Source organism: Heteronotia binoei, chromosome 3, assembly GCF_032191835.1.
Source record: "Heteronotia binoei isolate CCM8104 ecotype False Entrance Well chromosome 3, APGP_CSIRO_Hbin_v1, whole genome shotgun sequence".
NCBI lineage: Eukaryota > Metazoa > Chordata > Lepidosauria > Squamata > Gekkonidae > Heteronotia > Heteronotia binoei.
This window is the reverse complement of record NC_083225.1, coordinates 187,737,032-187,759,991: the sequence shown is the minus strand read 5'-3', so window position 1 is coordinate 187,759,991 and position 22,960 is coordinate 187,737,032. Positions and strand designations below refer to the sequence as shown.

Below are 22,960 nucleotides of genomic sequence, written 5' to 3'. Positions count from 1 at the left end.
CCATCAGCCCCAGCCATCGGCCATGCCGGTTGCGGCTGATGGGAGCTGTAGGCAAAAAAACATCTGGAGAGCTACCGTTGGCCACCCCTGGCCTAGAGCACAATAATTTATGCAGCAGCTCACAACTTTAATGCCGGTAGCTTACGACTTTAATACAAGTAGCTCACAAAGTAGAATTTTTGCTTACAAGACTCTGCCACTTAGAGGGAACAATGGAGGGCGTGTGTGTGTTTTTGGGGAGCTTAAGTTTTCTACTCCTATGCAGTGGCGGCACAAGGCTGCCGTCCGAGGCAAGTCTATGCCGCTGCCCCCATTTCTCCCCTCCCTCCCGCACACGCAGCTGTGGCGCTCCAGCCCCATGCCTCAGAGCTTGAGTGCTGGTTGTCCTCTGCCCCGCATCTGTGCTGGAAGCCTCTGTTCAAAAACCTCCGAGGAAGGAGAGCCCCACCACCTCCTGAGGCAGCCTGTTCCACTGGGGAACTAACGGTCAGGAAGCTCTTCCTAATGTTGAGCTGGAAACTCTTCTGATTTAATTTCAGTTGGGCTTACTTGCATGCAATAAAGTAAGGACTCGAGATCTTTAAAAGGCAGAATAAAAGTATTAGCAACTGTAGAGGGGTGTGTGTGTGTGTGGGGGGGGAAATTACAGCGCCCGGTTTGTCAAAATAAGGACTTTCAAGAGAACAGTGAGGTCATTCAGAACAGAAGAAGAAGATGATGATATTGGACTTATATCCTGCCCTATACTCTGAATCTCAGTCTCAGAGCAGTCACAATCTCCTTTACCTTCCCCCTCACCCCATAACAGACACCCTGTGAGGCCGCTGGGGCTGAGGGAGCGCTCACAAAAGCTGCCCCTCCAAGGACAGCTCTGCAAGAGCTATGGCTGACCCAAGGCCATTCCAGCAGCTGCAAGCGGAGGAGTGGGGAATCAAACCCAGTTCTTCCAGAGAAGTCAGCTCTGGCTGACCCAAGGTCATTCCAGCAGCTGCAAGCGGAGGAGTGGGGAATCAAACCCGGTTCTCCCAGATAAGAGAGCTATGGCTGACCCAAGGCCATTCCAGCAGCTGCAAGCGGAGGAGTGGGGGAATCAAACCTGGTTCTTCCAGAGAAGAGAGCTATGGCTGACCCAAGGCCATTCCAGCAGCTGCAAGTGGAGGAGTGGGGGAATCAAACCTGGTTCTCCCAGAGAAGAGAACTCTGGCTGACCCAAGGCCATTCCAGCAGCTGCAAGCGGAGGAGTGGGGAATCAAACCCGGTTCTCCCAGATAAGAGTGTACGCACTTAACCACTACACCAAACAAAACAAAATGTCCATACAGCATATGGTTTGCATACTAATTTCTAACCTTAATCCAGGCCGGAGGATGCCATTACCAATAATGAAATGGAGTTTTTCCAGATTTGAAGTTGGCCGGTCCTCCAGCATGCTGTTGCCTTGGACGGTGGACTCTCCATCGTGAAGTCGCTTGGTCACCTAAGCAAACCAGAAGAAAACAGGTGCACAGGAAGTTAATCACTAGCTCCTCTTTCATTCACTACTATCCTAAACTGCTGCCACCAAAGCCATGCTGTTGGGAACGGATGTTTTTCTCCTCCAAGTGTAGGGTGAATAAGAACATAAGAGAAGTCATGTTGGATCAGGCCAATGACCCATCCAGTCCAACACTCTGTGTCACACAGTGGCCAAAAAACCCAACTCCAAGTGCCATCAGGAGGTTCACAAGTGGGGCTAGAAGCCCTTCCACTTTGCCCTCCCGCCGAGCACCAAGAATACAGAGCATCACTGCCCCAGACAGTTCTAACGATATGCTGTGGCTAATAGCCACTGAAGGACCTCTGCTCCATAATTTTATCGAAACCCCTCTTGAAGCTGGCTATGCTTGTAGCCGCCGCCACCTCCTGTGGCAGTGAATTCCACATGTTAATCACCATTTGGGTGAAGAAGTACTTCCTTTTATCCGTTCTAACCTGACTGCTCAGCAATTTCATTGAATGCCCACGAATTCTTGTATTGTAAGAAAGGGTTATATATCGGAACTCTTGTGAACAGCAACATAGACAGTTGCCAGGTGTCCATTTTGAACTGGGCAGTCCAGTATTTTCCCTTTTTGTCCTGCAAATAAAGTGAGAAAATACTGGACTTATAAATGTTGTGTATTTTTTAATTAAGTAAGTCTGGAACCACCATGGCCAAAATCCTGACCTAGATAGCCCAAGCTAGCTAAATCGCATCAGATCACAAAAGCTAAGCATAGCTGGCCTTGGATGGGAGACCTCATAGAACATCAGAGAAGCCATGTTGGATCAGGCCAATGGCCCATCCAGTCCAACACTCTGTGTCACATAAGAACATAAGAGAAGCCATGTTGGATCAGGCCAGTGGCCCATCCAGTCCCACACTCTGTGTCACATAAGAACATCAGAGAAGCCATGTTGGATCAGGCCAGTGGCCCATCCAGTCCCACACTCTGTGTCACATAAGAACATAACAGAAGCCATGTTGGATCAGGCCAATGGCCCATCCAGTCCAACACTCTGTGTCACATAAGAGAAGCCATGTTGGATCAGGTCAATGGCCCATCCTGTCCAACACTTTGTGTCACATAAGACAATAAGAGAAGCCATGTTGGATCAGGCCAATGGCCCATCCTGTCCAACACTGTGTCGCACAGTGGTAAAAAAACTCAACAACAAACCAGGTGCCATCAGGAGGCCCACCAGTGGGGCCAGGACACTAGAAGCCCTCCCACTGTTGCCCCCCCAAGCACCAATAATACAGAGCATCACTTGCCCCAGTCAGAGAGTTCCAACAATATGCTGTGGCTAATAGCCATTGATGGACGTCTGCTCCATGTGTTTATCCAATCCCCTCTTGAAGCTGTCTATGCTTGAAGCCGCCACCACCTCCTGTGGCAGTGAACTCCACGTGTTAATCACTCTTTGGGTGAAGATGGACTTCCTTTTATCCATTCTAACCTGACTGCTCAGCAATTTCATTGAGCGCCCATGAGTTCTTGTATTGTGTGAAAGGGAGAAAAGTATTTCTTTCTCTACCTTCTTGTACTTATGATCAAACCCCCTCTGCTCTTCTCTTGGCTTGGAAACCCCCTTGTGGGGCTGCCGTAAGGTGACATGGTGCTAAAGAGGGTGACACCAGGGAGCCAACCTGTCTCCTTTAAAACTTTTCAGATATCTGAGAGAGACGGGCAGTCCCTAGCCCATCGGAGGTCTGGTGGTACTTAGCATCTACAGAGGGGAAAGCAGAAGACAAACAGAAGCCCTGAGGACTGGCTAGCAGAGAACTCAAGCTGCCGGGAGATGAAGAACACCGCAGCTCACCTCTTCGGTTAACTTGGATTTCTTCTTGAGCGTCAGAGACACCAGTTTGTGCCGCACGCTGTTCTTCTTGTGGCTGTCTAGGTGAGCGCTCTGCAAAAGGAACAATTGATATTTGAAAAGAAGGTGGAGGCAACAGAGTTTTGTGCCTGCGTCTGAAAGGCCCAGGTTCAAACGATGCTAACCAGTGTTCCCTCTAAGCTGAGTTAGCGTGAGCTAGCTCACAGATTTTTAGCTTCCAGCTCACACATTTTTGTCTTCGCTCAGGTAGGATGACCCCAGAGCACACTAATTTATGCAGGAGCTCACCACTTGAATGTCAGGAGCTCACAACTTTAATACCGGTAGCTCACAAAGTAGAATTTTTGCTCACAAGACTCTGCAGCTTAGAGGGAACATCGACGCCAACCTGCCGGACTTCTTAAACAGCTGTCGAGAGAGAGGCCATCTTTGAGGAAAATTCTAGCTAATCGTTTATTTCTATGTACTCGGACTTCTCTGCATGCATCAGCTGCGCACGCACAAACCCATCGGCAGTTACCACGCCTATTGATTAGCTCACACAGTTCAGCTGTGACTCTGGTGAGGGAGGGTGGATTAGGGTTGCCAAGCTCCCACCAGGGCAGGGAATCCTCCGCCTTGGAGGGCCCCAACCCACCAGCAGGGAGCAGGCTGCCAGGGAGATCCCCGCCCCCAAAGAGCACCATGCTGTCCCCGACGCAATGATGTCACCTGGAAGTGATGTCATCATGCTGGGGACATTGCACCAGGGATGCTCTAGGACTCGCTCTAAAACCTCTCCAGTGTGACACTCTAGGAATCACTATAAACCTCTATGGTATCATAGAGTTTTTGTGCGAGTCCTAGAGCGTCCTTGGTGTGACATCCCTGGCATGATGACATCACTTCCAGCAGAGGAACTTGGCAACCTTAGGGTGGATTAGGAACACTGGCTAGGGTTGGCAGAAGGAACGACTGGAGGGCAACATATATATTTGGAGAGAGGGCTATCAAGGAAACAGACGTGGAAAATCCCGGTTTCTTGACACTAATGAACCAAAGCAGAAATACTTAGCGGGGGGGGCGGGTTCGCCAGTGTGACCATTACCTCTCCTTCACCCTGCAGGGCTTGGAGCTCCTTCTTGTATGTCTTCTTCCCGAGGGTCTCGTAAATTTTGGTCATCACCGGAATCTTCTCGCTGCCGTCACTCATCGCCGTGTGGTATTTAGGTTCAGGAAGATCTCCCATGAAGCGAAGAATCGTGATCCACACAGCAAGGGCTGCCTGTCGTGAAACGACAAAGATATTCTTCATTAACAAGCAGGGTTGCCCTCTCTAGTATGGGAAATTCCTGGAGATTTGGGGGTGGAGCAGATTCTGGGCCTCAGCGAGATATAATGCTGTAGATTCAACCTTCTGAAGAAGACATTTTCCTCCAGGATAGCAGACCTCTGTCATTTGGGAATCAATTGTTAGTCCTGGAGACCTCCAGGCTTCACCTGGATGTTGGCAACCATCAGCAAGGAGGGGGGTGTCACTCACAGAGCCACAATGGATGAAAGATGGTGATGAATTCTGCAGCCCTGCTCTTTCAATTTGGCGGAGGTCGTGGGGTGGGGGGGCGGAAATCCTAGCTTCGATTTTTGCTTCTCTCTCAGGCAAATCAAACCCCTGTATCTTTGTTTTAACTCATGCCGTATTTTGTTCACGAATATTTGCAATTTTAAACTGCCTCAGTTGTGAATAAAAGCCCAGGTAAGAAAAACAAGCAAAACAAAAAGGCTCTTACGCCCTCATAAGAAAACAAAAAGGGCATTTTAGTACATCTCCCACTAGGCAGTGTGGGAGGGAGCGGCCATGTTTGTTGTTCACATATTTGGCTGGTTCATGTATAAAGTGGGAACTGAAGAAGAGAACAGCTGATCTGGAAGGGACGCTGATAAATGTTCTAGAGCAGAGAACCGAGGAAGTACCTCAGAAGGGTAATTTTATTGAGGAGATAACCAGTATGTGTGGTTGATAAACTGACTTATAGACGAACTGTCAGAATTTAGGCAAACTCCTATTCCCCACCCCCTCAGGTCTAATAAAAATAACTACTGTTACAAGCTCACACAGCCTTTAGATACCATAATCTGACTGATTCTGAGGACCAAACTACACTTGAAGGCACCCTTGTGACCACCACAGAGGTGTTGCTGCCATTTTACGGTGATTTTAAAAACGCTGTGAGACCACAGTGCAATATTCCAACCCCTCCTCATGGCTTGTCAAGTGCCATAATGGTTGCACTCCCACATTTTAAATCACCTTAAAATGTTGGCAGCATTTGGCCCTGAGGTAACATTCTGAACACGCCATTTTGGTGGCAAGCGCAATTCCCCTCAGAATCATCGGCACGCTTCAAATGACAAGGCTTTTGGTTGTTAAGGCAACCAGAGGTCCAGGTGTGTTTGTGGGGAAAGTACATCCACCATTGTTGTGACAGAATGATCGTACAGTCAGCCCGAGTTCAAATTTGTCCTTCAGACATGTAGTTTACAGGGTGATCTTAGGTGAGGCAGTCTCTCACAGCTTAATTTGTCTCATGGAATTGTTTTAAAATGGTCCGTGAAGTGCTTCAGAAAATATTGCTCTTGTCAATACCTTTTAAACCTAAATTGTTTCTCTTGAATATTATGTCTGATGTAACAGGAGAAAAAGCTAAACATTTGATCTTACATATAGTTACCGCAGCCAGAATAACATATGCTAAATACTGGAACAGGGCAGAAATGCCTTCAAAAGAAGAACTTCTGGAAAAAATACTGGAAACAGCAGAAATGGACATTTTGACCGATATTCTGAAAGAAAGCACCAACGAAGATATAAAGGAACTTTGGACACCACTGTATGAATGGATTAAAACAAGCTATTGGATATAGAAGCATCTATATTATATGTTTTAGACTTCTAGAGCAAGTTGATTGTAGTTACAATTAATAATCACATTATGGTAATATACCGTTGAAGATATTGGATTTATATCCCGCCCTCCACTCCGAAGAGTCTCAGAGCGGCTCACAATCTCCTTTCCCTTCCTCCCCCACAACAGACACCCTGTGAGGTAGATGAAGATATTGGATTTATATCCTGCCCTCCACTCCGAAGAGTCTCAGAGCGGCTCACAATCTCCTTTACCTTCCTCCCCCACAACAGACACCCTGTGAGGTAGATGAAGATATTGGATTTATATCCCGCCCTCCACTCCGAAGAGTCTCAGAGCGGCTCACAATCTCCTTTACCTTCTTCCCCCTACAACAGACACCCTGTGAGGTAGATGAAGATATTGGATTTGTATCCCACCCTCCACTCTGAAGAGTCTCAGAGCAGCTCACAATCTCCTTTACCTTCCCCCCCACAACAGACACCCTGTGAGGTAGATGAAGATATTGGATTTATATCCCGCCCTCCACTCCGAAGAGTCTCAGAGCGGCTCACAATCTCCTTTCCCTTCCTCCCCCACAACAGACACCCTGTGAGGTAGGTGGGGCTGAGAGGGCTCTCACAGCAGCTGCCCTTTCAAGGACAACCTCTGCCAGAGCTGTGGCTGACTCAAGGCCATGCTAGCAGGTGCAAGTGGAGGAGTGGGGAATCAAACCTGGTTCTCCCAGATAAGAGTCCACACACTTCACCACTACACCAAATTGGCTCTCCACTACACCAAACTGTTAAAAAAGAAACTGTGATAGCCAGTGTTCCCTCAGAGCTGAGTTAGTGTGAGCTAGCTCACAGATATTTAGCCTCCAGCTCACACATTTTTTTCTTAGCTCAGGAAGGATGACCCCAGAGCACACTCACTGATGCAGTAGCTCAAAACTTTTATGCCACTAGCTCACAATTTTAATGCCAGTAGCTCACAAAGTAGAATTTTTGCTCACAGGACTCTGAAGCTTAGAGGGAACATTGGTGATAACAGACGTACAGGCGTTATGGTTGGCAATGAGAATTTATTGTAGAAATTGAGACAGTAGAAAAGTTTATGTTATGGATTTTAAGTTTTTCCTTATTTCCTTTTCCCCTTTCCTCCCGTTTGCTTTTTTTTTTTGAAACCCAATAAATATCATTGAAATTGAATTGTTTTAAACAGAAAGACAGGGAAGGAGAAGGAGGCACCAAATTTTCAGCATAGCATCCAGTGCCTCTCCCCAAAATACCCTCCAAGTTTCCAAAGAATTGGACCAGGGGGTCCAGTTCTATGAGCCCCCAAAGTAGGTGCCCCTATCCTCTTTAATTTCCAATGGAGGGAAGGCATTTAAAAGGTGTGTAGTCCCTTTAAATGTGATGGCCAGAACTCCCTTTGGAGTTCAATTATGCTTGTCACAACCTTGCTCCCAGATCCACCCCCAATGGCTTCACCCCAATGTCTCCTGGCTCCACCTCCAAAGTCCACAGATATTTCTTAAATTGGACTTGGAACCCCTAGAATAAGGCGTGGCTCTGAAGTTTAATTCATACAACCGAGACGGCCTTTCTCTTGACCTTTTTAAATACAATTAATGTATCAACTCCCCCATTTCCTCACCAGCTGGTCTCCTTCATCCTCATGGTACAGGAGCGGTTGTTTGAGAGGACGGCGGATATACGTGTGCGTGGTTGTGCCCTGGAAGTACGTGGCAGCAAATTTGGCAAATTTGTACTCAGAGAGATCCTCCTCCTCTTCCTCCGGCAACGGTAAGGCTGTGTCCAGGTCATCTTCCTCCAACTCCTTTGGAACCCTCTCGAGATCCTGGGTGAGAAGGTGAGAAACCAGATTCAGAACAAGAGCTAAACTGATTTGGTTCAGAGGTCTAATTTTGGGTCTCGAGATCTGAATTTGCAACTAAATTGCAGAAGAAATGGGGGTGGGCTCAGGTCCTCAGGATCTTTCCCAAACTGGGGTTTGGGACTTCAGCAGGATATAATAATGCCACAGAGTCCGCCTTCCAAAGCAACCATTTTTTCCAGGGGAACTGAAAGATCAATTGTAATAGCGGGTGCTCTCAGTGGTAGAGCATCTGCTTGGTAAACAGAAGGTCCTAGGTTCCATCCCCAGCATCTCCAATTAAAAGGACCAGGCAGTAGGCGATGGGAAAGACCTCAGCCTGAGACCCTGGAGAGACATACAGTGGGGATGTAGCTCAGTGGCTGAGCATCTGCTTGGTAAGCAGAAGGTCCCAGGTTCAATCCCTGGCATCTCCAGTTAAAGGGATCAGGCAGTAGGCAATGGGAAAGACCTCAGCCTGAGACCCTGGAGAGGCATACAGTGGGGCTGTAGCTCAGTGGTAGAGCATCTGCTTGGTAAGCAGAAGGTCCCAGGTTCAATCCCCGGCATCTCCAGTTAAAAGGACCAGGCGGTAGGCGATGGGAAAGACCTCAGCCTGAGACCCTGGAGAGACATACAGTGGGGCTGTAGCTCAGTGGTAAAGCATCTGCTTGGTAAGCAGAAGGTCCCAGGTTCAATCCCTGGCATCTCCAACTCAAAAGGGTCCAGGCAAATAGGCATGAAAAACCTCAGTTTGAGACCCTGGAGAGCTGCTGCCAGTCTGAGTAGACAATACTGACTTTGATGGACCCAGTCTCTGATTCAGTATAAGGCAGCTTCATATGTTCATGTGCCACCTGGAGTCTGACAGCTCCCCATTGCCGTCTTGCAGGTGGGTTTGACATTAGAAACAAACTCAAAGTTATATTTTCCACAAGTTGGGTTGGGCTTCCTCAAACCATTCCCCTTTCCATGACTCTACATACTAACTGACTGCCCACTTTCTCTATATTTAGGACTGCTTGCCATTCCGTTTTTGTCTGGTGAAGTCTGCTTAGAGCACACGAAAGCGTACATTCTGAATATAAACTTAGTTGGTCTTAGTAGGAACTTGATTCCTACTTTGTTCTGTCGCTTCAGACCAACATGGCTGCCCATTTGGATCTATCAACCCATTTTACAGACAGACATGACACCAGGGAACTATTAGGGCTTTTTTTTTGTAGCAGGAACTCCTTTCCATATCAGGCCACACATGCCTGAGGTAGCCAATCCTCCTGGAGCTTACAGTAGGCCCTGTACTAAGAGCCCTGTAAGCTCTTGGAGGACTGGCTATATCAGGGGTGTGTGTCCTCATATGCAAAGGAGTTCCTGCTACAAAAAAGCCCTGGGAACAAGTATTCAAAAGCACTCCAGTCCCTGCTGCCTGATCTCCCTCACAGGTATGAAGGAAGGCTAGGAGACGTTCTGCCTGTGCAGCATTCGATACCACATTTCTACACTGCTCCGCATTCTAGTGGAGCCGTTACATTCAGTAAGGCGTTCCTTCTGCTATTCTTTACCTCAAATCCATTGGGAGCTTGTCCTTCTTGGCCAGGCAAAGAAGCCGTCGTTCCCAGGAAGCCAAACATCTTGTCCACCATGTCGGAGTCGTTCACCGGTTCGTTTCGGGCCTTCTCCATCTTCTCCAAAAGCTCCTTCTTGCGCCGAGCTTCTTCCTTTTCTTTTACTTCCCTTTCGGCATCTTCCCGAGCCAGCTGGGCCAGACGTATCTAGGAAAGAAGAAGGGTGCCAAAGAGTAAGTGGAATTCAAGATGAAACCAACGATCGAGGAAAGGGCCCCTTGGAGAGCTGTGAGGTTCTGTTCTCACAGGATGAGATCTTGGTGGCACCGCCATTTCTCACTGTGGTACAACAGGCCTGCCATTTTGAAATCTTTGCTCCTGTATTTGGCACAAGAATAGAGTTGCCAATTCCCAGGTGGGGATCCCCTGGTTTGGAAACCCTCCCCCCCACTTCAGAAAGCGGGGGGGGGGGGGGGGAGGAAATGTCTGCTGGGCACTCCATTATTCCCTATGGAAACCGATTCCCACAGGGTATAATGGAGAATTGATCTGCCAGTATCTAGGGCTCTGGAGGGGTTGTGTATTGAAGTAGAGGCACCAAATTTTCAGCACAGCATCTCGTGCCTCTCCTCAAAATACCCTCCAAGTTTCAAAACGATTGGACCAGGGGGGTCCAGTTCTACGAGCCCTACAAGAAGGTGCCCCTATCCTTCATTGTTTCCAATGGAGGGAAGGCATTCAAAAAGTGTGTGGTCCCTTCAAATGTGATGACCATAACTCGCTTTGGAGTTGAATTATGCTTGTTGCAACCCTGCACCTGGCTCCACCCCAATATCTCATAAGAACATAAGAGAAGCCATGTTGGATCAGGCCAATGGCCCATCCAGTCCAACATTCTGTGTCACACAGCGGCCAAATATATATATATATATATATATACACACACACACACACACACACACACACACACTGTGGCTAATAGCCACTGATGGACCTCTGCTCCATATTTTTATCTAACCCCTTCTTGAAGGTGGCTATGCTTGTGGACGCCACCACCTCCTGTGGCAGTGAATTCCACATGTTAATCACCCTTTGGGTGAAGAAGTACTTCCTTTTATCCGTTTTAACCTGTCTGCTCAGGTCATCTCCTGGCTCCACCCCCAAAGTCTCCTGGCTCCACCCCCCCAAAGTCCCCAGATATTTCTTGAATTGGACCTGGCAACCTTACACAAGAATGACTGACGATGGAACTGAACTAAAATGAACTAAACTAAACTGAAGCAGCCCCGCGTCAAACTGAAGGATACCCCATACCGAAAAATCTCTAGCAGATAGTAGGTATTATTCCTTTACTGAACTATACTCGGTCAAATTCTGCCCCTTCCCATGAAGGGCAATGGTACATAGTGAGGAAAATTTCACAGGCACCCACTGGAAACTAGGTAGAAGCCTGCTTCGGCAGGGTGGGCGGGATACAAATTAAATGTTATTATTATTAAGCACTGTGGGAACTACTTTTTTGTGGTTTGGTTCCACACGGTTCTGAAGAGGGACCCCTGAATAATTAATGAATACCTCAATAATAATAATAATAATAATAATAATAATAATAATAATAATAATAATAACAATAATGAAAAATATGGTTATGCCTTCAAAAGAGAATGTCTGAGGCAACATTTAGAGTGACTGTTAAGAGCTTCTGCTACACTGTTAAAACCAAGATACAGGGGCCCCGCAGAGAAGGAGCTCCTTGCTGATAACACAGAGGGACAGAGCAGGGGAAAACTACAAGAAATCACTGGAAGGAAAGCAGGAGGTGGAGCATTTGAATTAGATAAGAGGGGGCTTGTCTGCTTGTTTTGGGGATGAATAAAAATGGTCCGAAGGCTGATGATTTGAACTTAGTCATTTTGAGCTTATGCTGACAAGTTCTACTTTGATGTCAAAGTAAAATACCTCGCTTCAAACCAAGCAATGTGTGGGGCTTCGTTATTTACCTGTTACAGTTCCAGTTGTGTACCAGTCACAGTTACATGGGTCTACTGAAGGATTTACTTTCCTCTCATACCCACAGTCCCCCGTTGTGTGTGTTTAATGTTCTGTCAAGTTGCCGTTAAGAAGAATTTTTTTTTGGCCACTGTGTGACACAGAGTGTTGGACTGGATGGGCCATTGGCCTGATCCAACATGGCTTCTCTTATGTTCCTATATTGGATTTATATCCTGCCCTCCACTCCAAATCTCAGAGCGGCTTACGATCTCCTTTATCTTCTTCCCCCACAACAGACACCCTGTGAGGTGGGTGGGACTGAGAGGAATCTCACAGAAGCTGCTCTTTCAAGGACAACCTCTGCGAGAGCTATGGCTGACCCAAAGCCATTCCAGCAGCTGCAAGTGGAGGAGCGGGGAATCAAACCTGGCTCTCCCAGACAAGAGACCACACACTTAACCACTACACCAGACTGTCTCTCTTGCCCCTTGCACCTCCAGCTAAAAGGATCAAGTAGCATTCTCACAATTTTTATTGCTTAATCTCACCATTTTTTTTAAAAAAATTAAAATTTAAAATAAAAAAACCTTTAAATTAAAATGGAAATCATTTCAAGTTGCTTCATTTCTCCTACAATTTTTAATTTTTTTTTTTGAAGGGGAGGGAAGTAGTGGGCAGCTGGCCTAGGGCACCAAAAACCCTAGCGCCGGCCCTGCCTGGTACCCTATGACACTAGCCTTGGAAAAGAAGCCATGTTATCTGTCCAATCCACACAGTTTCTTCTTATAAATTTTTACCAGAACAGTGTAAGGAACAGAAAAGGGAAGAGCGGCCCAGCGCTGCTCTGTTGTTTTATGAACTGGGTGTGAAATGACCACGACCGATTTCCCACTCATCTGTCGCCGCTCTCACGGTCCTCTTCTCAGAGGGGCTTCCTTCCGATTTCACGCTGTCTGCCCCGGGGCTGCAAGTAATGTTGGCGTTTTCGTGCGGCAAACAGACGCTGATTCAGAGGTTGCGGTGGGAAAACTCCGTTATTTGCAGCCCCGGGGCAGATGGTGTGAAATCGAAAGGAAGCCCCCGCTGAGAAGAGGGACGTGAGAGCGGCGACTGGTGAGTGGGAAATCGGTCCGTGTCATAGAATCATAGAGTTGGAAGGGACCTCCAGGGTCATCTAGTCCAACCCCCTGCACAAAGCAGGAAACTCACAAATACCTCTCCCTAAATTCACAGGATCTTCATTGCTATCAGATGGCCATCTAGCTTCTGTTTAAAAACCTCCAAGGAAGGAGAGTCCACCACTTTCCCAAGAAGCCTGTTCCACTGAAGAACCACTCTAATCTCACAAATACCTCCCCCTAAATTCACAGGATCCTCATTGCTGTCAGTTGGCCATCTAGCTTCTGTTTAAAAACCTCCAAGGAAGGAGAGCCCACCACCTCCCGAGGAAGCCTGTTCCATTGAAGAATCGCTCTAACGGTCAGGAAGTTCTTCCTAACGTTGAGATGGAAACTCTTTTGATTTAATTTCAACCCATTGGTTCTGGTCCTACCTTCTGGGGCCACAGAAAACAACTCCCCACCATCCTCTATAGGACAGCCCTTCAAGTCCTTGAAGATGGTGATCCTATCACCTCTCAGCCGCCTCCTTTCCAGGCTAAACCTGCCCAGCTCCTTCAACCTTTCCTCATAGGACTTGGTCTCCAGACTCCTCACCATCTTCGTCGCCCTCCTCTGGACCTGTTCCAGCTTGTCTACATCCTTAAAATGTGGTGCCCAAACCTGAACACAAGACTCTGGGTGAGGTCTCACCAGAGCAGAGTAAAGCGATACCATCACATCACGTGATCTGGACACTAGACTTCTGTTGATACAGCCCAAAATTGCATTTCTGGAGGGGGGAAAAAAAAAGTTTGGCCAAGACAGAAAGAAAAAGTATCGACCCACTTGGTGCTTCTTCTCGGCTTCCTCTTTGGCTTTCTTTGCACTCATCTCCTTCCTGAGCCTTTCCTCCTCCATGAGCCGCAGTTTTTCTGCTTCCAGACGGCGGCGATACTGAGAAAGGAATGCAAAAGAACAGCCTGAAGGAGCAGTTATTTATTTAGCTGGTTAGTTCGTTTGTCCAATTTCTATCATGCCCTGCCCCACGAGCAGGATCAGGGCGGGTTGCAGCGGAAGAAAACAATTGAAGCACACTCACAACGTACTTAGTTCAAACCAGGGATCGTTTTGCAGAAAAATAGGTGGTGGAGCTCATTAGCATAGCCCATTAGCATATGCCACCCCCCCCACCAGCCAAAAGCAACCAGACACAAGAAAGGAGAGCCCCAGGCGAGCGAGGCCTGCTTGGGATGGCTAGAGATCCAGCCAGCCCAAGCAGGCCTCGCTTGCCTGGGGCTCCACTTGGCCTCGCTTGCCTGGGGCTCGCTTGCCATTAGCATATGACACCACCCCCACCAGCCAAAAGCAACCAGACACAAGAAAGGAGAGCCCCAGGCGAGCGAGGCCTGCATGGGCTGGCTAGAGATCCAGCCAGCCCAAGCAGGCCTCGCTTGCCTGGGGCTCCACTTGGCCACGCCCCACCCCGTCAAAAAGCCAGCAAGCCACCCACTGCTCAAAATCACATAAGACCCGGAGAAAGGGTGGTCTGGGCTTCTCTAGGGGTTAATGAGGGCTTCTGGAGGTGTGGCAAAGCCCCTGGTGGCTGGCTGGCTGCCCGTTCTCCTAATTCAGGGATTGTTATGCAGCTGCACCGACTATTCAATGGACAAGGTAGGTGGGGAGGAGGAGGGGGAACCCTCAGAAAGGTTCAGGAGCGGCGCTCCTGCTGAATCCGAGGCATGGCTCAAACCAACAAACTCCCAATAACAGAATCCACAAGACGGCAATTACAGTTTGACAGGAACTCCTACATGAATTCAGCATGAGTGCCCAAGATGGACCAGGATATCAGGGGAGTGTGAATGACCGCCATCAGTAGCACGTTCATTAGCGCAAGCCAGGGCTGGCCCTTCCACCCCCCCACCCCCCCGGTGTAGCCAATCCTCCAAGACCTTACAGGGTTCTTCTTACAGGGTTACTGTAAGCTCCAAGAGGATTGGCTACATTGGGAGGGTGTGGCCTAATATGCAAAGGAGCTTCTGCTAGAATTCCACCCCTGGGCCACACACCCCTGATGTAGCCAATCCTCCAAGCGCTTACAGGGCTCTTCTTACAGGGCCTTACTGTAAGCTCCAGGAGGATTGACTACATCTGAAGGGTGTGGCCTAATATGCAAAGGAGCTCCCGTTACAAAAAAAGCCCTGAAGCTGTATATTCCTGCAGTTATCACTACATCCTTTGGCGATGAATTCCACATTTTAATCACTCGCTGTGTAATGAAGTATTCAGGACACAGCCTGTAAGGAAGAAGAAGAAGAAGACAACTGCAGATTTATACCCCGCCCTTCTCTCTGAATCAGAGTGGCTTACAATCTCCTATATCTTCTCCCTCCACAATAGACACCCTGTGAGTAAGGTGAGGCTGAGAGAGCTCTCACAGCAGCTGCCCTTTCAAGGACAACCTCTGCCAGAGCTATGGCTGACCCAAAGCCATTCCAGCAAGTGCAAGTGGAGGAGTGGGGAACCAAACCCAGTTCTTCCAGATAAGAGAACTACGGCTGACCCAAGGCCATTCCAGCAGCTGCAAGTGGAGGAGTGGGGAATCAAACCCGGTTCTCCCAGATAAGAGAGCTATGGCTGACCCAGGGCCATCTCAGCAGGTACAAGTGGAGGAGTGGAGAATCAAATCCGGTTCTTCCAGATAAGAGTCTGCACACTTAACCACTAAACCAAGCTGGGAAATACGTCCACTCTCCCCAGCTTCTGCTCCAATAATATTCAGATTCGTCATGGCTTTGTAAAAGTAGAAATAAATAAATTGAGAGACCTTCAATTTGGCTGTTTGGTCAGCTCATGGGACACCTACCTCGCCCTTCAAGCGTCTGAAGAGGCGGCGAGCGATCATGCCCCTGGCGTACGCCTGGATGGTGAAGACGGCCCAGAGGCGATGGCGGAAAGCCCGACGCACCAGGAAGCCCCGACATCTCGCTTGGAACTCGATGATGCGTTTGCGAGCCATGTAGTACTGCCTGTGGAGCTTGCGGGAACGGTAGAGAGCTTGCAGCCGCAGGAAACCGATCCTCATCTGAACAGGGAAAAGCGATAAGAATGTAAGAACGTAAGAGAAGCCATGTTCGATCAGGCCAGTGGCCCATCCAGTCCAACACTCTGTGTCACACATTGGCCAAAAAAACACAAGTGCCATCAGGAGGTCCACCAGTGGAGCCAGGACACTAGAAGCCCTCCCACTGTGCCCCCCCAAGCACCAAGAATACAGAGCACCACTGCCCCAGACAGAGGGTTCCAACAATTTGCTACTGATGGACCTCTGCTGATATGCTTATTCAATCCCCTCTTGAAGCTGTCTATGCTTGCAGCCACCACCATCTCCTGTGGCAATGAATTCCGTGTATGTGTTCATTACCCTTTGGGTGAAGAAGGACTTCCTTTTATCCATTCTAACCCGACTGCTCAGCAATTTCATTGGGTTTAGATAAAAATATGGAGCAGAAGTCCATCAGTGGCTATTAGCCACAGTGTGTGTGTGTGTATGTGCATATATATATATATATATATATATATATATATATATATATATATATATATATATAAAATTTTTTGCCACTGTGTGACACAGAGTGTTGGAGTGGATGGGCCATTGGCCTGATCTAACATGGCTTCTCTTATGTTCTTATTGAATGTCCACGAGTTCTCGTATTGTAAGAAAGGGGGAAGTACTTCTTTCTCTACCTTCTCCATCCCATGCATAATCTTGTAAACCTCTCTCATGTCACCCCGCAGTCGACGTTTCTCCAAGCTAAAGAGCCCCAAGCATTTCAACTTTTCTTTATAGAGAAAGTGTTCCAAACCTTTAATCATCCTAGTAGCCCTTTTCTGCACTTTTTCCAATGCTATAATATCTTTTTTGAGGTTCGGTGACCAGAATTGTACACAATATTACAAATGAGGCCGCCCCATCGATTTATACAGGGGCATTATGATACTGGCCGATTTGTTTTCCATCCCCTTCCTAATAATTCCCAGCATGGCGTTGGCCTTTTTTATTGCAACCGCACACCATCTCAACATTTTCAGGAAGCGGGGAAGCCTATGACCCTGAACAGCAGCTGCCAGTCAAAGCAACCATTCCAGAGCTATAGAGATCGGTGCTCTGGCGCCGCGCATATACTTACTGCATCGTAATTTCGCCGACAATTATGCCCCCTCCAGTTTCGCTGAATCATCAAAACTGCATTCCTCACTTTCAGGAAATTGGACCTGGAAAGAGATTGCCGTAAGCCCTGTGGCCAGCGTTCCCTCTAAGCTGCAGAGTGCTGTGAGCAAAAATTCTACTTTGTGAGCTCCTAGCCTTAAAGTTGTGAGCTCCTGCAGAAATTAGTGTGTTCTGGGGTCATCCTTCCCGAGCTAAGACAAAAATGTGTGCGCTGGAGGCTCAAAATCTGTGAGCTGGTTCACGCTAACTCAGCTTAGAGGGAACATCAGTCAGGGGCCATCCTTCCTGAGGTAAAACAAAAATGTGTGATCTGTGAGCTAGCTCACGCTAACTCAGCTTAGAGGGAACATTGGTCAGGGGCCATCCTTCCTGAGGTAAAACAAAAATGTGTGAGCTGGAGCTAAAAATCTGTGAGCTAGCTCACGCTAACTCAGCTTAGAGGGAACATTGGTCAGGGGCCATCCTTCCTGAGGTAAAACAAAAATGTGTGAGCTGGAGCTAAAAATCTGTGAGCTAGCTCACGCTAACTCAGCTTAGAGGGAACACTGCCCATGTCGGATTGCCAAGTCCCCCCCCCCCAGCCTTCGGCAGGGGACAAGTTTAGCACACGTGGCACAACGACGTCACCCGCGAGTGACGTCATTGTGCCGGTGACATTGTGCGCCGGACACTCTAGCCATTTCTGGGAAACCATAGAGTTTTCCCTTCCAAATTGCTAAAGCGTCCCGGGGGGGGGGGGACCATAGATTTCGCACTCAGCTTACCCCGCTCTCCCTTTCGTCTTCTCTGTGCGGCATCCGTCGGATTTCCCGCTATCTGCGCCGAAGCTACAGGAAGCGTCGCAGCTTTCGCGCAGCAAACGGAACCTGGTAAAAACCGGTTTTCGTTTGCTGTGCGAAAGCCGCAATGCTTCCTGTAACTCTGGCGCAGATAGTGGGAAATCCGACGGACGCCGCACAGAGAAGACCAACGGGAGAGCGGGGTAAACTGAGTGCAAAATTGGTCACAATTTAACACCATTAGAGACTGCCTCTAGACAGAACAACTTGGGGGCAATATGATTTCTTGTGCTGAAGTCTCTAATACAAGACATGATCCCAAACAAAATCAAGGATCTTAATCTCTGGTAAGATATACTATAATTCTCCTTTAATTTCCCGTTAGATATGGCACCTTTTGGATAAATGTCTTTATTATAATTGGTTGATTTCAATGTTGGGCAATATATTACGGTTCATGTATTACGGTTCAATATATTACGGTTCATAGATGAATTGTTCATAGTTTATCTACGTTACTATTACAGGCAATAAAGTATGTGCATTCTTGTTTGTACGATCGCCTAATTCCTACGATGTATATTCTCAACGCTCGGTGCTTTATATTTTAATAAAACATTTAAATATAATGGATCTCTCACTGTCCCACCTTGCAAACTATAACTCCAAGGCTCGGATGACTTATCTTTCGTGTTGCCAATCCCCAGGAAGCGACAGGAGACTCTCTGGTTTGGAGGCCTTCCCTCCGCTTCAGGGTCATCAGAAAGGAGGGGGTGGGAAATGTCTTCTGGGCACTCCATTATTCCCTATGGAGACCAATTCCCATAGGGTATAATGGAGAATTGATCTGCGGGTATCTGGGGCTCTGCGGGGGCTGTTTTTTTTTGAGGTAGAGGCACCAAATCTGCAGCATAGCCTCTGATGCCTCTCCTCAAAATACTCTCCACGTATCCAAAGGATTGGACCAGGGGGTTCAATTCTATGAGCCCCAAAAGAAGGCGCCCCTATCCTTCATTATTTCCAATGGAGGGAAGGCATTCAAAAGGTGTGCGGTCCCTTTAAATGTGACGGCCAGGACTCCCTTTGGAGTTCAATTATGCTTGTCACACCCTTGCTCCTGGCTCTATCCCCGAAGTCTCCTGGCTCCACCCCTAAAGTCCCCAGACATTTCTTGAATTGGACCTGGCAACCCTACTTATCTCCCTCAGGCCTATCTCACAAATCCATGCAGCTCACAACAACTGTATTAAGAAACACGAGCGAGAGTCGGGCACCTCGAGTCAATTTGCCGTGTTCCGGTCTTCCCTCCTACCTGTCCTTAAATCCGCGGACTACTTTCTGGATGAGGATCACTTTGTCTGTGATGGCCTTGTCCCGCTCTATCTCCAGTAGCATATCGTGGTGGTCCTGAGGGAAACAAAGAACATAAGAGAAGCCATGTTGGATCAGGCCAATGGCCCATCCACTCCAACATTCTGTGTCACATAAGAACATAAGAGAAGCCATGTTGGATCAGGCCAAGGGCCCATCCAGTCCTACATTCTGTGCCACATAAGAACATAAGAGAAGCCATGCTGGATCAGGCCAATGGCCCATCCAGTCCAACATTCTGTGTCACACAGTGGCCAAAAAAACTCAGGTGACATCAGGAGGTCCAGCAGTGGGGCCAGGATACTAGAAGCCCTCCCACTGTTGCCCCTCCCAAGCACCCAGAATACAGAACATCACTGCCCCAGACATAAGAACGTAAGAGAAGCCATGTTGGATCAGGCCAATGGCCCATCCAGTCCAACACTCTGTGTCACACAGTGGCCAAAAAACCCCAAATACCATCAGGAGGTCCATCAGTGGGGCCAGGACACTAGAAGCCCTCCCACTGTTGCCCCTCCCAAGCACCCAGAATACAGAACATCACTGCCCCAGACATAAGAACGTAAGAGAAGCCATGTTGGATCAGGCCAATGGCCCACCCAGTCCAACATTCTGTGTCACACAGTGGCCAAAAAACTCAGGTGCCATCAGGAGGTCCAGCAGTGGGACCTCACACTGTTGTCCCTCCCAAGCACCAAGAATACAGAGCGTCACTTGCCCCAGACAGAGAGTTCCAACAATACGCTGTGGCTGTTAGCCAGTGATGTACCTCTGCTCCGTATACTGATCAATCCCCTCTTGAAGCTGGCTAGAATGTGGTAAAGTATCCTCCAAATATTGGTTGAATGGCTGGGAGGAAGGTGGGCACATAGCAAATGGTACAGAAATGTCAGTTAGGGCATTGCACCAAGGAATGGGAAGACATGTGGGTCATGGGGTTGCCATCCTCCAGGCGGGACCTGGAGATCTACCAGCAACTGATCTCCAGATTACAGAGATCCGTTTCCTTGGAGAAAATGGCGGATATGGAAAGCGGACTCTGCCTTTATAGGTGCGTATTAGTGGAGCTGGCTTAGATGGAATGAGAAAAACTCTTGAAGGGTACAGCTAACCAGAGCTATTAGCCATGGTGACTCAGTGGAACCTCCATGTTCTGAGGCAGGGTATCTTTGAGTACAAGTGCTGAGGGACATCAACAGGAAAAACTTTGGATCAATTGCTTTGGAGAAATGGCTGCTCTGGGAGGGTGAACTCTCTAGCATTAAGAACATAAGAACATAAGAGAAGCCATGTTAGATCAGGCCAATGGCCCATCCAGTCCAACATTCTGTGTCACACAGCGGCCAAATACACACACACACACACACTGTGGCTAATAGCCACTGATGGACCTCTGCTCCATATTTTTATCTAACCCCCTCTTGAAGGTGGCTATGCTTGTGGCCGCCACCACCTCCTGTGGCAGTGAATTCCACATGTTAATCACCCTTTGGGTGAAGAAGTACTCCCTTTTATCCGTTTTAACCTGTCTGCTCAGCAATTTCATCAAATGCCCACGAGTTCTTGTATTGTGAGAAAGGGAGAAAAGTATTTCTTTCTCCACTTTCTCCATCCCATGCATTATCTTGTAAACCTCTATCATGTCACCCCGCAGTCGACGTTTCTCCAAGCTAAAGAGCCCCAAGCATTTCAACCTTTCTTCATAGGGAAAGTGTTCCAGCCCTTTAATCATTCCAGTTGCCCTTTTCTGCACTTTCTCCAATGCTATAATATCCTTTTTGAGGTGCGGCGACCAGAACTGCACACAGTACTCCAAATGAGACCGCACCATCGATTTATACAGGGGCGTTATGATACTGGCTGATTTGTTTTCAATTCCCTGGAAGTGATGCCACATCCTTTTCAAATTCCATCACATTCCTCACCACTTTCAAAATCTCCCATCATTTGCCAAGCTGGCAATCCTAGAAATGGAATGCTCGCATATTTACTTCAGTGGCTCGCCATGGGACTATGTTAGATTAGACAATGGTACATGGGAGAATAAATCCTCCAGTACCACCTGAACCAGATGTTCACACAGCTGTTTAAGAGCTCAGAACATGACACTCCTAGAGCCAGGTCTGGCCTGACCCTAATTCTTACACTTCAGCAGGGGTGGAATTCTAGCAGGAGCTGCTTTGCATATTAGGGCACACCCCCCCCCCCACATGGCCAATTCTCCAAGAACTTACAAAAAAGAGTCTTGTAAGCTCTTGGAAGATTGGCTACATCAAGGGGGTGCGTCCTAATATGCAAAAGAACTCCTGCTGGAATTTCACCCCTGCGCTTCAGCACTGTAAAAATAAATTTTTCCAGGCCTCCGAATTTTAATTCAGATCAAGAAGTTCTCAGATGCAGGAGGTTTGCAAACACCAAACTAAGGGGATTTTTCTCTCTACCTTCTGATTTGCTTTCTTTTTGCAACATAAGCGTGCCCCTTTGAACTGCTCATTTCCCGATTTCCTGTTTGGGCAGCTGCAGAGCTCTGATAACATTCACAAGCAGGGTATTCTAAACTGTTTTCTAAGAATTAGCTGAGGGGTGCATTTAAAAATACGCACAAGGATTATCCTGGAACAACAATAAATAGTAAATCTGATCTGCTGAAGAAAATGATTTCTCTAGCCAGTTTGACAGCCAGTTTGGTGTAGTGCTTAAGTGCGCGGACTTTAATCAGAGAGAATTGAGTTTGATTCCCCACTCCTCCACTTACAGCTGCTGGAATGGCCTTAGGTCAGCCATAGCTCTGGCAGAGGTTGTCCTTGAAAGGGCAGCTGCTGTGAGAGCCCTCTCAGCCCCACCCACCTCACAGGGTGTCTGTTGTGGGGGAAGAAGTCAAAGGAGATTGTAAGCCGCTTTACCTTCCCGCCCCCCAACAGACACCCTATGAGGTGGATGGGGCTGAGAGGGCTCTTACAACAGCCGCTGCCAGAGCTATGGCTGACCCAATGCCATTCCAGCAGCTGCAAGTGGAGGAGTGGGGAATTAAACCCGGTTCTCCCAGATAAGAGAGCTATGGCTGACCCAAGGCCATCCGAGCAGCTGCAAGAGGAGAAGTGGGGAATCAAACCTGGTTCTCCCAGATAACAGAACTGTGGCTGACCCAAGGCCATTCCAGCAGCTGCAAGTGGAGGAGTGGGGAATCAAACCCGGTTCTCCCAGATAAGAGAGCTGTGGCTGACCCAAGGCCATTCCAGCAGCTGCAAGCAGAGGAGGGGGGAATCAAACCCGGTTCTCCCAGATAAGAGAGCTCTGGCTGACCCAAGGCCATTCCAGCAGCTGCAAGCGGAGGAGGGGGGGATCAAACCCGGTTCTCCCAGATAAGAGAGCTCTGGCTGACCCAAGGCCATTCCAGCAGCTGCAAGAGGAGGAGTGGGGAATCAAACCCGGTTCTCCCAGATAAGAGAGCTCTGGCTGACCCAAGGCCATTCCAGCAGCTGCAAGTGGAGGAGTGGGGAATCAAACCCGGTTCTCCCAGATAAGAGAGCTCTGGCTGACCCATGGCCATTCCAGCAGCTGCAAGTGGAGGAGCGGGGAATCAAACCCGGTTCTCCCAGATAAGAGAGCTCTGGCTGACCCAAGGCCATTCCAGCACCTGCAAGTGGAGGAGTGGGGAATCAAACCCGGTTCTCCCAGATAAGAGTCTGCACATTTAACCACTACACCAAACTGGCACTCTATATAGGACCATATAGGATTATATATAGGACTATATGAGGACTATATGGGCAGGAAATAAATGAGGTTATATAAG

The 22,960-nt window shown here is 48.1% G+C and overlaps 1 protein-coding gene and 1 non-coding gene across 2 annotated transcripts in view; one reads left to right on the top strand and one right to left on the bottom strand.

The window, feature by feature from the left end:
- Positions 1-1,291: 1,291 nt before the first annotated feature.
- Positions 1,292-22,960, bottom strand: part of LOC132569150 (unconventional myosin-VIIa-like) — an 89,377-nt gene continuing 67,708 nt past the window's right edge. Inside the window, exons 16-24 of the mRNA XM_060235335.1 lie at positions 19,106-19,200; positions 16,974-17,058; positions 15,647-15,865; positions 13,627-13,734; positions 9,686-9,895; positions 7,905-8,108; positions 4,448-4,624; positions 3,343-3,432; positions 1,292-1,477 (exon numbers count right to left, since the gene is read on the bottom strand). Coding sequence (XP_060091318.1) covers positions 1,292-1,477; positions 3,343-3,432; positions 4,448-4,624; positions 7,905-8,108; positions 9,686-9,895; positions 13,627-13,734; positions 15,647-15,865; positions 16,974-17,058; positions 19,106-19,200 — 1,374 coding nt within the window. The remainder of the gene's footprint in view (positions 1,478-3,342; positions 3,433-4,447; positions 4,625-7,904; positions 8,109-9,685; positions 9,896-13,626; positions 13,735-15,646; positions 15,866-16,973; positions 17,059-19,105; positions 19,201-22,960) is intronic.
- TRNAT-GGU (transfer RNA threonine (anticodon GGU)) lies at positions 8,489-8,560 on the top strand. Its single transcript has one exon. It is a non-coding gene; the product is annotated as a tRNA-Thr (tRNA).